This window comes from Podarcis pityusensis, assembly GCF_964106645.2.
Source record: "Podarcis pityusensis genome assembly, chromosome: 2".
NCBI classification, from domain to species: Eukaryota; Metazoa; Chordata; class Lepidosauria; order Squamata; family Lacertidae; genus Podarcis; species Podarcis pityusensis.
This window is the reverse complement of record NC_138029.1, coordinates 112,050,843-112,064,568: the sequence shown is the minus strand read 5'-3', so window position 1 is coordinate 112,064,568 and position 13,726 is coordinate 112,050,843. Positions and strand designations below refer to the sequence as shown.

Sequence of the window (13,726 nt, the reverse complement as noted above, 5' to 3'; positions counted from 1 at the left end):
CTTAGCATCCCCTCCAACCAGTGCAGCATCTTAATGTAGTGATTTCCCCCTCTGCATCCCTTTCATAACTCTATTTTTATAAATCATTTGTCCATCCATAGTTCACATTTTTACTACAAGTATTCTGTCAATCCTACCAATGTATGCAACTCTTGACAATAGCTTTTCAACTAAATGATAAACTTTCCCCATTCTTTATTAAAGAGGTCCTCTTCCTGGTTTCTAATTCTGCCTGTCAGCTTTGCCATCTGGACGTCGTTCATCAGTTTTGTCTGCCCCTCTTCTTTGGTGGGAGTTGTAGACCCTTAGGATCATCTAGTCCAACCCCCTGCAAAACACAGTCAGTGGCAGCCAAAGCAGCATGGCTCCATCAGTGGCGGATTTCTGTATAAGCTAAGCAAAATCCCTTATTTTGGCTGCTGATCCCTTATTTTCAAGGCTGCTGGTCCCTTATTTTCAAATCTGTAAGTTGACAGCTATGGCGACATCTCCGACTGAGGATTAACTCTGTCACGTCCTCCGCACACTGCTGCTGCCAAACCCTTAAACTATCCTGCTCAAATTCCTGCGTCACTTGTCATCTAAAAGGACCCTCTCTTTACTGCTGATGATGCTTGCCAATTCCCGCAATCCCACTCCATCTTCATATGCTTGGGACATCTCCCAATACCCCCCACCCTCCAATTCTCTGTGCACTGTGTAAAGGGCACTGCTGCAGGATGGTTTCTCCTCCTCCTCCTCCTCTTCCAACCTGGAAGGGGAAAGTGCTGACTCAGTTTTGCTGGAGCGCCGGCAGTTTTGCAGAGGCCAGAATTGCTGCGTCAACATCAACGCACCTCCGTAGAAGCGAGCCTTGCTGCAATATGCAGGATCTGAATGCAAAGGGGAAGGCAGGCTGGGGAGGGGGGAAGGGGTTAAGGAGGACAAACCATGCAGAGGATAAGGGAAAACCTAGGCTAATTCAAGAGGAGAGGTCCTAACCTGATCCTAATCCAGGAGCAAATAGCCCCCGGAGAAGACTGGGAAACAGCAGGGAAGGACATTTCAGCTAAAAGGGTAAGAGAGAGTTTTGTGCTCCTTGCAACCAGGCAGTCTGCTTTGGAGGGGAAGAGGAGAGTCTGAAAGCTCCTGAGAAGGCTTTGATGTAGTCCTAGGCTGTGTACACATCATTCATTTAAAGCACACACACTCCAAGATCCTGGGAACGGTAGCTTTTGAGGGTGCTGGGAATTGTAGCTTGGGATGTGTGTTAAATCACAATTCCCAGGATTCTTGGGGTGTGCTTTTTTAAAAAAAGTATGGTGTTTAAGCAGCCCTGAAGACATTGGGAAGCAAGTCTGTGGGGCTTCTCTGACTAAACTTGCTAAGGATTGTTTTAGGATAAGCTTCGAAAATAAACTTGAACCCAGCCTGAAAGGTGACACTCACAGAGGAAAACCACTGGCCAGGTACGACGTTTTGGGATGGAAGAGCTCTTGAATTTTGAAAAACCAAACATAAAACTTCATATATTTATAGTAAGCTCTGAAGAAAAGTGTGTTCCTTGAATCAGCAAAGAGTGTGTTATGATTTGTTAATCATTGGCTGTTTGTTCTAATATACACTACTAAAATAAAAAAGGGTTTTAAAACCCTTACTAGCAGGTGAACTAAAGAGTGGGGGTCAATCAGGATTTTTTGAGCTGTGTGACTTTTAGGTCTTGTGAGATTATTATGGTCTGGGGTACTATAGAAGAGCAACTCTGCAGGTCAAATCTTGTGTAAGTTTCTAGCTCACTATAAACATTTCCAGACAATCTGTTTATTGAGCATTCGTCCTGGGTTTGTTTGCAGGGAGATTAGATGATGTTGGCTATTTAATAGGCATTCATACAGTTGGTTTGTAGGGAGATTAGACGATGTTGCTTCACAGCATGTGCTATTCCACACTTCCCAGTGCATTTCCCTGTCACTTTCCGTACCGCAAAAAGTCCAATTTTGTGGGGAGGAGGGCTTGTTGCGCAAGATCTTCCAATGTCCTATAATTGTGCAAACTGAATTTGCCAGTATGTGATTAAATCCAACCCCAAGATAGCAACAGTCCTGAAGTGCTTTAAGGCAGCTTTCCCCTCCAAATGAACAGATGGGGATATCTGGCTGTATACAGGGAAACTACATATTGTAACCCAGTTTTCTACATCTTCTTTTATTTTAAATGATCGCCACCACCATCATCATTAATAAACAGGAAAAGGTCGTTGATGGTTCTGTTCAAAGAAACATCACAAAGAAGAAAAGCTCAACTGAAAGCCTGAAAGTAAAAGAAGCTTTGCGATCCCTTGTGAGAGGGGGGGAAAAAACACATTTTGGCTCAGTGGAGAGAAAAATCCACCAAAGTCCCCCAAGCCAATAGGTACAGGCCCGGCCATACCAAGGAGAAGTGGTAGCTGTGGTGGCCTCTCTCTTTTCAACATGGCGTCTGTGAAAGAGGTATCCAGCTTCACTGAGGACCTGCTGTGCCCTATCTGCCTCTCCATCTTCCGAGACCCACACATGCTGGAGTGTGGCCACAGCTTCTGCGCCCCGTGCTTGGAGCCCTGCATCCCCAAGGGCCAGAGGCGTGGGCTGTGCCCCGAGTGCCGGCGGCCATTTGCTTTGCGCCGCATGGCCATCAACCGAGCCCTCTGCAGCCTGGCCGAGAAGGCCCGCCTTCTCAAGCTGGACGAAGGGCCCCAGGTCGGCGGGACCGGAGGCTGGTACTTCTGCGAGGAGCACGAGGAGCCGCTCAAACTCTTCTGCAGCCAGGACGAGGGGCCCGTCTGCGTGATCTGCCGCGACTTGCCTCAGCATCGTGGGCACGACTTCCTGCCCATCAAAAACGCGGTCCAGGCCTATCAGGTGAGAGAGGCGGTTTGTTATTCAGCAATGGGCCGGAGGCTAAGTCACAACAACAGCCTCCATGCATGTACAGTCATACCTCGGGTTACAGACGCTTCAGGTTGCGTTTCTTCGGGTTGCAGACCGCCAAAACCCGGAAGTACTGGGTTTCGGCGGTCATGCATGCACAGAAGCACTAAATCATGCATTGCACATGTGTAGACACGCCAAATCGCAACCCATGCATGCACAGACGCGTCACGGGTTGCGGACGCTGCCGGTTGCGAACGTGCATCCTGCACGGATCATGTTCGCAACCCAAGCATCCACTGTATTAGGAATCTGTTTCCAGAGCCAGAGGGCTTTCAACGAGAGGACTTTTCCCGGAGGTTCCATTTTAAAAATTTAATTGGCATTTAGGGTGGACATTCAGTCAGCGGTGGAGCAAGCCGATTGGGTGCCTGGGGCAGTGTGCGTGCCCTGCGCCAAGGGGTGGGGCAAGCCGGGGCAGGACGCTCTATGGGGCCTCCGAGGAGTCTGCCTGCCTCCTCCCCCTCAGCCGCCCTACAGCTGAGGGGGAGGCAGCAGGTGGACTGTTTGGGGCAGACGCGTGGCTCAGGAGCACTGCAGGCCCCACAGTGAGTGCCACCTGGCATTTTGTCACCCCCCTCAGTAGTGAAACCCAGGGTGGCCTGCCCCCACCGCACCCCCTTCCTCTGCCCCTGCGTTCAGTCACTCTGTGGAGCCTCATTCTATAGCAAGTCCTCCAGATATTGCTGGACTCCAGTTCCCATCACCCCCAGGCAGCCTGGCAAATTTTAAGGGATGATGGGAGTAGGACTTCCAGCAACATCCGGAAGATGACATATTATTAGTCACCCTTGAACCAAAGTAGCTGAATGTCCCCTCTCCCCTGAATTATAATAGCCATTCATACAGTTGGTTTGTAGGGAGATTAGACGATGTTGCTTCACAGCAAGTGTTACCCCACACTTTCCAGTGCATTTCCCTGTTACTTTCCGTACCGCAAAAAGTCCAGTTTTGTGGGGAGGTGGGCTTGTTGTGCAAGACCTTCCAAGGTACTATAATTGTGCAAACTGAATTTGCTGGTATGTGATTAAATCCAACCCCAAGATAGCAACAGTCCTGAAGTGCTTTATAAGAAACAACTTGGACAGAACAATTGTACCCATCTATCACGATGCTCCTGTCATTTTAGAAATTTAGAAGGGGTCCTAGAGAAATGGACTTTGGGTTGTCCAGCCTTCCTGAGCTGCTTTCCCATCATGTTTTTCCTAATGGTATTGCACATAGTAAAAGGTTTTGCATATTTATTTCTAAATGGTAGGTATTTTTTGAAGCTCACTTTTAGGAAAATCATGGCTGCTGTGGTGTTCCTAAATATGTGAATATGCATAAGGGGTCCACTTCTTCAGTCCATCTCTAAGCCTAAGCATTCTTTTCCTACAAACCATCTTCATATGGGGAGACCTTCAGAGGGGAGATGTGTCCGTATGGCATTTCCTCCACTCAGCCCTGTCCCCTTTGAAAGAATGCTATGCCATCTGAAATGGCATTGGGGGTTTTCTCTTTTGCTCCAGGACCAGCTGAAGGCATCTCTAGAGCCCCTGGAGGAAGGTCTCAGGCGGCTGAAGATGAGCCAGTGTCGCCAGCAGGAGAACATTATAGAACTGAAGGTGCAGGCAGCATTGTTGGGTTTTATGATGGGGCAGTTGGGCTTTCCAGGCTACGCAATGCCAAATTGAACCTATCCATTTCCTGGTCATCTTCTGGTCTGCCTTTGTAGTTGCTAGTGATGTTGTTGTTGTTTAGTCATTTAGTCGTGTCCGACTCTTCGTGACCCCATGGACCAGAGCATGCCAGGCACTCCTGTCTTCCACTGCCTCCCGCAGCTTGGTCAGACTCATATTGGTAGCTTCAAGAACACTATCCAACCATCTCGTCCTCTGTCGTCCCCTTCTCCCTGTGCCCTCCATCTTTCCCAACATCAGGGTCTTTTCCAGGGAGTCTTCTCTTCTCATGAGGTGGCCAAAGTATTGGAGCCTCAGCTTCAGGATTTGTCCTTCCAGTGAGCACTCAGGGCTGATTTCCTTCAGAATGGAGAGGTTTGATCTTCTTGCAGTCCATGGGACTCTCAAGAGTCTCCTCCAACACCAGTTGCTAGTTGCTAGTGATGACCGTCTGTTAACCGACATCTGATATTTAAACATTCAGTATTTGATCAATGACCTTCAGACTACTGAAGGCTCCACACTCAGAGAATAGTAAGACTGCTCTGAAGAAGATAACTGTCTGGTCACGTGTTCTTTGTGAAACACAACACAGGAGAGCCAGCTGAGTCTATTCAGCTAAATGAAGACTCTTTGCTTCTCTCTTTATAGGTTAGAATACGCACGAGTGAGGATGATCTCAGCTTGGCCTGCAATGCTTAGAAACACTTTGGTGCTCTGGGGCGCCACCCATGCTGCAGCTCACAGGAATGTGGAGCAAGGGTTGTGGATCGCTCGCATTGTGATGACCAACCACCACACCCTAAGTGGTTCTATGCATTACAAGTCCAGTGGGAATCCATGTTGACTGACCACCATCATGGCCTCCAGCACTGACCATCAATAAGCTACCTTTGAAGGTGACTTGGAAACTACAACTAATCCAGAATGCGGTGGCTAGACTGGTGACTGGGAACAGCCGCCGAGACCATATAACACCGGTCTTGAAAGACCTACATTGGCTCCCAGTACGTTTCTGAGCACAATTCAAAGTGTTGGTGCTGACCTTAAAAGCTCTAAATGACCTTGGCCCAGTATACCTGAAGGAGTGTCTCCACCCCCATCGTCCAGCTTTGAGGGCCTTCTGGTGGTTCCCTCCCTATGAAAAGTGAGGTTATAGGGAACAAGGCAGAGGGCCTTCTTGGTAGTGGTGCCCGCCCTGTGGAACGCCCTCCCATCCGATGTCAAGGAAATAAACAACCACCTGACTTTTAGAAGACATCTGAAGGCAGCCCTGTTTAGGGAAGTTTTTAATGTTTGATGTTTTGTTGCATTATTATTATTATTCTGTTGGGAGCCACCCAGAGTGGGTGGGGAGGCCCTGCCACATGGGCAGGGTATAAATAATAAACTATTATTATAAATTATTATTATTATTATTGGTTATGCTTGCAGCAGGAAAAAGGCTGCTAATTTTCATGTCCTTCTTGGGAAAATGGGCCAGTCTTGGAAACCAGGATGGACTCCTCCATCTTGACCTGGCGGGACCATTATTATGGATTTATGTGGCTAACAATTGATTGCCTGGATGAATGATTTATCAGAGAGGGGTGTGCAGATCTGGTTGAGGGTCTAAGGGAGAAGTGGATTCTGGAGCAGGGCTATGGGGAACCTCAGGCCTGGGGGGCCATGTGTGACCCCACCCACACCCTCAGGACTCTTCCCCAGGCCACACACCCTGCTCTAGCCCTTCTTTGCCCCATAGGTGTTTTGCCTGGCTGGAATATGCTCTTGAATGCTGCTCCTGCGTCTTACTTCACCTGGCTGGAGGAGAAAGAGGGATCTCTGTGAAGAAACTATCCTACTATATTCTGGAAGTTTCCCAGAAGGGAGTGTGGCCTTTGGGTAGAGGAAGTTCTCCACCCCTGTTGTTCTAGAACAGCCTTTCTCAACCTGTGGGTCGCCAGATGTTGTTGAACTACAACTCCCATCACCCCTAGCTAGCAAGGCCAGAGCTCAGGGATGATGGGAGTTGTAGTCCAACAACATCTGGGGACCCACAGGTTGAGAACTGCTGTTCTAGAGCAGTGTTCCCCAACCTTGGGCCTCCAGCTGTTTTTGGACTACAACTCCCATCATCCCTAGCTAGCAAGGCCAGAGTTTAGGGATGATGGGAGTTGTAGTCCAACAACATCTGGGGACCCACAGGTTGAGAACCACTGTTCTAGAGGATTGGTAGGTTCTGTTATTGGGAGAGAGCAGAATCCCATTCACCAATCCCATTCGAGCAGAGCAGAAGCCTTCGGGTGCGAGTGACACACCTCTCCCCTTTCCAGACCTGCTCCGAGTCCTTGTCTGACCACGTCTCTGGGGAATTTGTGAAGATGCACCAGCTACTGAGCGACAGAGAGCTGGGTCTAAAGGAGGCCCTGGAGAATCAGCGAGAGAAGAACTTGGCCCAGATGGAAACCAAGCTGAAGGAACTGAACTGGAAGGTGGCCTCTTGGTCGGAGACCCTCTGCCGGGTGCAGGCGGGACTGGAATGCAAGGACCAAATCAGTTTCCTCAAGGTGAGAGGGACCTTGAGTTGTGGTGTGCTTGGGGATTGAGAAACTCCATAGAGGGTTCAGATGACTCTCACATAATTTCAGTGGGGAGGGATTGCAGGGTTTTGTGTGTGTGTGTGTGTGTGTGTGTGTCTTGGACGTCAAGATCCAGGTTTGGGGCAGGTACTCTTGGGTGAGAGAATCCAAGCAGAGATTTAAAATCACAAAACATGCAGCAAAGCAAAGGTTGTTAGACCTTTAAAACATGCCCAAAGTGAGTTCCCCTATCATAGAAAAAGACCACATGTTTGGTAAGTTTAAAATGGTTTACTTACAAACTCTCCAAAGCTCAGATTCATGGGCTTTTCTATATAGCATTCCGAAAAAGTTGCACAGGCAGTAAAACTTGGTGTACTTACAGTGGTGAAAGTTCCTAGATTATTGGTATAGAAATTCAATAGCGGCTTGTAAGAGCCATGTGGTCTGAGATGCAGCAACCAACTCAGTACTCCTCACACGTTGAGCTCCTCTCGTTGACTGGAGGGGAACAAAGGCTTGATTTCCTAGTCCCTCCTAAAGTAAGCTAAGCCTGGCAGGACAGCTTACTCTATGATCTTAACCCCTTCATGCATTAATTAGATGTAAGTATGTTGGATATATGAGGCTGGTTATCCCACAGGGTGTGTGTACTGAGCTTTTCTATTTAAAAAAACATAGTTGATGCAGCCCTTAAAACCACAGGGGTCACTGCCAGTAAAAAAAGGGACCACCTTAGGAAAGAGCCCTTTTCAGATGTTTCTTTCACCTCACTCCTTTCTAATTTTCTCCCCCACTTAGGAGGCAAAAGAGTTGCTGGAGAGGTGAGTCATGCCATGCCCTTTCTTGTTTATAATAAGCAATTTCAGGGTTGGTGGGGGTATTACTAGGGACTTAAACAGGGCTGGATTTAGGTTTGATGAGGCCCTAAGCTACTGAAGGTAATGGGGCCCTTTATATGTCCAGTTGTCCTTTGTCAACAACAAATTGTCGCTGTTTTTTGTGTTGAATCTATGCTATATGGTGATTTATGGACCTAATAGGTATCGAAAGCCATTTGCACATGCAGAATGTAGGCACCCTATATATATAGAAATGAGCAAACCAGTGATATTTTGGGGAGCAGGCTAGCAGGCGGGGCCCATGAGTTACATCAGAGGAGTCTACACAACACAAAACACTGTTGCTGTATGTAGGTTTTTTGTTTTTTTTTATCTTATAGTTTGGAAATGTACATCCAGTTTTTTCCCCTTTAAATTTTTTAGGGGCCCCCAAGAGAGGCGGGCCCTAAGCTATAGCTTGTTTAGCTTATACGTAAATCCGGCACTGGACTTAAAAGATATGGGGCATGGGTCCAGAGACATAAATCTCCATAAAATGTGCATGTGTTGATTTATAGAGAAGCGACCACAAAAGCAGCAGCCTGGGCTGCTAGTGTACCTTCTTTAAACAACTTCCTCTGCAAAAATCACACAAAGCTTTCGCCAGCATAGAGATCAAGGCTAGAGAACTGGTGGCCTTCAAAATTTATTGTTTATTATTATTATTATTACCTCCCACAGGGTCCGCACAGAGCAAGGAGCCCAGGTTGATGAGGAAGAAGAAATCGAAGCTGAGGCGGCGGAAGACGTTTTGGGAGCCAGCAGTGAAGACACAGATGAGTGTGAGAATGAGACCGATGAGGGGCTGGCGAGAGATGAGGGGGATGTGGATGAGGAAGAGGAGGAGGAAGAAGAGGAGGAGGAGGAGGAAGAAGAGGAGGAGGAAGAAGAGGAGGAAGAAGAAGAGCGAGTGCGAGAGATGGCCGCAGAGGAAGAAGACGAAGATGGAGTGGTTCCTGTGGACTTGAACCTGGGCGAGTTCAAGGGCCCTCTGCAGTTCTACGCCTGGAAAGAGCTCTTGGGTGCCGTGCATCCAGGTGAAATTTTCCCTGCTGTATTCTGGGAAATGGGGCTTTCAGGTCAAGTCTATTTGAAAATCCCAAAGAGGCAGCTATATTATACTCTGCCTTTCTGTTATCTGGAAGTTCTGGCTCATTAGTCAGGATACAGTGAACAGGAATAGGTTTTGGTAGGCCTCATCCCTGACCTCCTGGGGATGCGGGTGGTGCTGTGGGTTAAACCACAGAGCCTAGGACTTGCCGATCAGAACGTCGGCGGTTTGAATCCCCGCGACGGGGTGAGCTCCCGTTGCTTGGTCCCTGCTCCTGCCAACCTAGCAGTTCGAAGCATGTCAAAGTGCAAGTAGATAAATAGGTACCGCTCTGGCGGGAAGGTAAATGGCATTTCCGTGCGCTGCTCTGGTTTGCCAGAAGTGGCTTAGTCATGCTGGCCACATGACCCGGAAGCTGTACGCTGGCTCCCTCGGCCAATAAAGTGAGATGAGCGCCGCAACCCCAGAGTCGGCCACGACTGGACCTAATGGTCAGGGGTCCCTTTACCGTTATCCCTGACCTCCACGTGTTCAATTGCTTATGTGAGCAACCCCCGATGTGTGATTCGGGGACCTGCAAACAACAACAACAACAACAACCAGGCTTCCTCGGCCATGGTATGTATATTTTGGCCTGTTTGTGTGACCAACCCAATGCTCACAGGACATGAAGGAAGCCGCTCCTCTCATTCCTGCCACATGGATTCACTATACTCTGATGGTGCAGGGCTTTCTACCCCTGATCTTGGTCGAAAATAAAGCCAGATTCTGGTGCCTCTATGTAATGATGGTCAAAAAGTTGATGAGCCCAGGAAGCTGGAATACATGGACACACTTCATAATTCAGAGCAAAGGAGAGGGAATGTTTAGGCGAATCATTGGTAGGGGATCTGGGAAAATCCCCAGTTCTATCTCCCACCTCTCCTGGTAGGACTGAAAATGCCCCTTTTCTGAAACCCTGAAGAGCTGCTACTAGTCCGTGTAGGCTATATTGAGTTAGATGGACCCAGTGGTTTGACTCGGTATATAGTACAGCTTCCTGTGTGCCTAATAATGGTGGAGCTAACTCTGCAGGTAGGATTAGTCTTTTGCTCTAGAATAAGATCACTGCGCCTGCCACCCAGCAAATAAAAACCCCAAGATATTTTGGAACTAAGTCTAGACTATGATATCATAACAAAGTATTGGCATCATCAGATATAGATGAATGCGACCTGCTGTTTGGGCATGCAGTCCTCAGTCTTGTACTCTGCTTCTAATTCTTTTCAGAGCACGTTTGAACTGCTGACTTCCAAATTGTTCTGTGGCGATAAGTTCCGCAGGCCAACTATGCGGAAGATGTCCTGTTCTTTTAATTTCAAAACCGCCCTGAGATCTACGGGTATAGGGTGGTATATAGGTCAGTTCTGTGTCCAGGGCAGCTGTCTACCAACTCCACCTGGTACGCAGGCTGAGACCCTACCTGCCTGCGGACTGTCTCGCCAGAGTGGTGCATGCTCTGGTTATCTCCCACTTCAACTGCTGCAATGCGCTGTATGTGGGGCTACCTTTGAAGGTGACCCGGAAACTGCAATTAATCCAGAATGCGGCAGCTAGACTGGTGACTGGGAGTGGCCACCAAGACCATATAACACCAGTCCTGAAAGACCTACATTGGCTCCCAGTACGTTTCCGAACACAATTCAAAGTGTTGGTGCTGACCTTAAAAGCCCTAAACAGCCTCAGCTCAGTATAACTGAAGGAGCGTCTCCACCCCCATCATTCAGCCCAGACACTGAGGTCCAGCTTTGAGGGCCTTCTGGCGGTTCCCTCACTGTGAGATGTGAGGTTACCGGGAACCAGGCAGAGGGCCTTCTCGGTAGTGGCACCTTCCCTGCGGAATGCCCTCCCATCAGATGTCAAGGAGATAAAAACCTATCTGACTTTTAGAAGACATCTGAACGACATCAGGGACGTTTTTAATGTTTGATGTTTTATCGTGTTTTCAATATTCTGTTGGGAGCTGTCCAGAGTGGCTGGAGAAACACAGCCAGATGGGTGGGGATATAAATAAATTACTGTTACTATCACTATCATAATTATAATTATAATAATTATACAGTGGTACCTCAGGTTAAGTACTTAATTTGTTCCGGAGGTCCGTACTTAACCCGAAACTGTTCTTAACCTGAAGCACCACTTTAGCTAATGGGGCCTCCTGCTGCCGCCGCGCCACCAGAGCACGATTTCTGTTCTCATCCTCAAGCAAAGTTCTTAACCTGAAGCACTATTTCTGGGTTAGTGGAGTCTGCAACCTGAAGCGTATGTAACCTGAAGCGTATGTAACCCGAGGTACCACTGTATAATAAAAACATTGAAATAATTGTGCACTCTTGTCCTTTTCTCCCCCAGTCCCTGCGTGCATCACTTTGGACTGCAATTCCGCTCACCCCAGCCTGGTCCTTGTGGAGGAAGCCACCGGGGTCAAGTTCAGCCCGGGGCGACGCTTCTGGCGACGGAAACCTGAGCGCTTCACCTCTAGCCCTTGCGTGGTGGGCCGGAAGGGCTTCACCACGGGCCGGTACTACTGGGAGGTGCGTGTCGGGGACAGTGCGGGCTGGGTGATTGGGGCGGCCAAGAAGTCGGTGAAACGCAAGAAGCGCCTGAACTTCCGGCCCAAGGAAGGCGTGTGGGCCATCGAGTTGCGGGCTGGGGAGTACCGAGCCCTGAGCGAGCCGCGGACCCTGCTCTCGGTCTGCGGGAGGATGGATAAAGTGGGGGTCTACCTGGACTTTGAAGGGGGCCAGCTCTCGTTCTATAACAGCAGCAGCATGAACCACCTCTACACCTTCCAAGTGTCCTTCCACGAGGAACTGCTTCCTTTCCTCAGCACCCAGGGCAGCCACCCGCTATCTGTGTGGGACCTGGAGCTCTGAGTTGCTGGAGAGCTTTCAGAGATGGGTCGGATCCCATCACAGAACCACCAAACTCAGGCTGCGGATCTGGAGCCCTCGAGAAACAAACCCCGCTTCAAAGGTTATTTATGTATGCTACAACTGCTGCCAGAACTTTGTTAGCCCCAAAATGGAAAGTACCAGAATTACCAGCAATAGGAGGAGATGGTTGATTATGCGGAACTAGCAAAACTGACCTGTAGAATCTGAAATCAGGAGGAAGCAAAATTCCAAAAAGATTGGAGTAAATTTATGGAGTACATAAATAATAACTGTAGAAATCTGAAGACTCTGGCAGGACTGAAATAAATCTTATGATGTAGATAGGATTGGATACAATAAGAAACTGGAAAAGTAACATAAGAAAACCTGTTGAAGGGAGGGAAGGAAGTCAATGCTCAGCAGAGTGTGGGGAAAGAATGTGGGTAAATGATTGTTGAATTTTACTGTATTTTGTTTGTTTGTATTAAATGGAGCACCAATAAAAAGCATTATAAAAAATTATAAAAAAAGGAGAAACAAACCCTGCTTCCTCAGAAGATCAAACTTTTGGCAATAAAGTGACTGCGCCGGAAAGAGCACCCGTTGCGAGGCAACACCGTCTAATTTCTCCTCAAACGAGTCAGAATGAATCAACATTACATAGTTTAGGGCATGTCATTTTAAGGGGCAAAGCTTAATTTCTGCAAATTTCTTCTGCAAGCAGTCTTAATAATACATTTTTGGCTGTGAGGAATTCAAATCTGCTATTTTTTTGTGTGATCGGATAACATTTAGCCTTGTAAGTTTGATGAAGAAGCATACGAACTGCTTTTGGAAAACCAAGGAATTTTAAGTTTACCTCATGAAAATGTCAGGTAATGCTGAATAATAACGACAATAATAAATATAAATAAAATTCACATATAACTGCAAGGACTTGCTCTTCTTTCCTTTGGGCCACATCAGTGAAGGCGAGAGGGAAGGTATGTCATCTGGGCAGCCCAAGACCTACATAGATACTGCCTAGGCTTGCGCCCCAGGGAGATGCTTCGGGGCTGATAACACAGCAGTTTGGCTTCACCCCTGTGTCTGACACCTGGATCTACATTCATTTATGCCAAAAAATATTAGTTAGTCACCCTTATGAAAAGTAATATTAATTTGTGTGGCTTCCTCTCCCCCTCTCCAAATTGTGCACACTTTGAATAAACTGTTTTAACTGTGTGGTAGCTGCATTCCTTATTCATGCATTTCTCCACTTAGCTGTAACTTTTATCAATAGTCATAAACATGAGCTACTCTGGGGAATTGCCGCTTCCTATAGTCTCTTTAATTTGATGCTCTTAAGTTTCCTGGGACATTTTTCTATTTGGATGCACATTCAGCTGTTTCAATTACCGCCAGTGCTTCTGTCAGATCAATAGGCATGTTCCCTGGTGCATAGCCCCGTAGCAAATCCTGAATCTCCTGTCAATCTGTAGAAATGCCTGAAATTACTTTTGAGAAACAGTATGTAGCTGGAGGGGGCCGCAGCTTTCCCAACCCTGCGATATCCCAGTTCTGAAAAGCAATCCCAGGCATTTCTCTCCCCAAATTGATGACAACCGGCTTCCTGAAAGCTTCAGTTGTTATTGAATAGAATGTCCCTGTTTTCATCGGATAAATGTTTGGAGAGGATATGCTGTTCAGCTCCAACCTCCATCACTCATTGA

General features: G+C 47.7%; 1 protein-coding gene across 1 annotated transcript; it reads left to right on the top strand.

Moving 5' to 3' along the window:
- Positions 1-926: 926 nt before the first annotated feature.
- On the top strand, positions 927-12,935 carry LOC308469673 (zinc-binding protein A33-like). The gene is made up of 7 exons (XM_080992470.1): positions 927-1,056; positions 2,227-2,876; positions 4,457-4,552; positions 6,922-7,155; positions 7,969-7,991; positions 8,730-9,085; positions 11,491-12,935. The coding sequence occupies exons 2-7, from the start codon at positions 2,451-2,453 to the stop codon at positions 12,012-12,014; spliced, it is 1,659 nt and encodes a 552-aa protein (XP_080848596.1). The 5' UTR covers positions 927-1,056; positions 2,227-2,450; the 3' UTR covers positions 12,015-12,935.
- Positions 12,936-13,726: the final 791 nt, after the last annotated feature.

Coding starts and splice junctions, on each gene's coding strand:
- LOC308469673 (XM_080992470.1), top strand. CDS start 2,451: ATGGCGTCTGTGAAAGAGGTATCCAGCTTCACTGAGGACCTGCTGTGC. Junction 2,877..4,456: donor ACGCGGTCCAGGCCTATCAG/GTGAGAGAGGCG, acceptor CTTTTGCTCCAG/GACCAGCTGAAGGCATCTCT. Junction 7,992..8,729: donor GCAAAAGAGTTGCTGGAGAG/GTGAGTCATGCC, acceptor TACCTCCCACAG/GGTCCGCACAGAGCAAGGAG.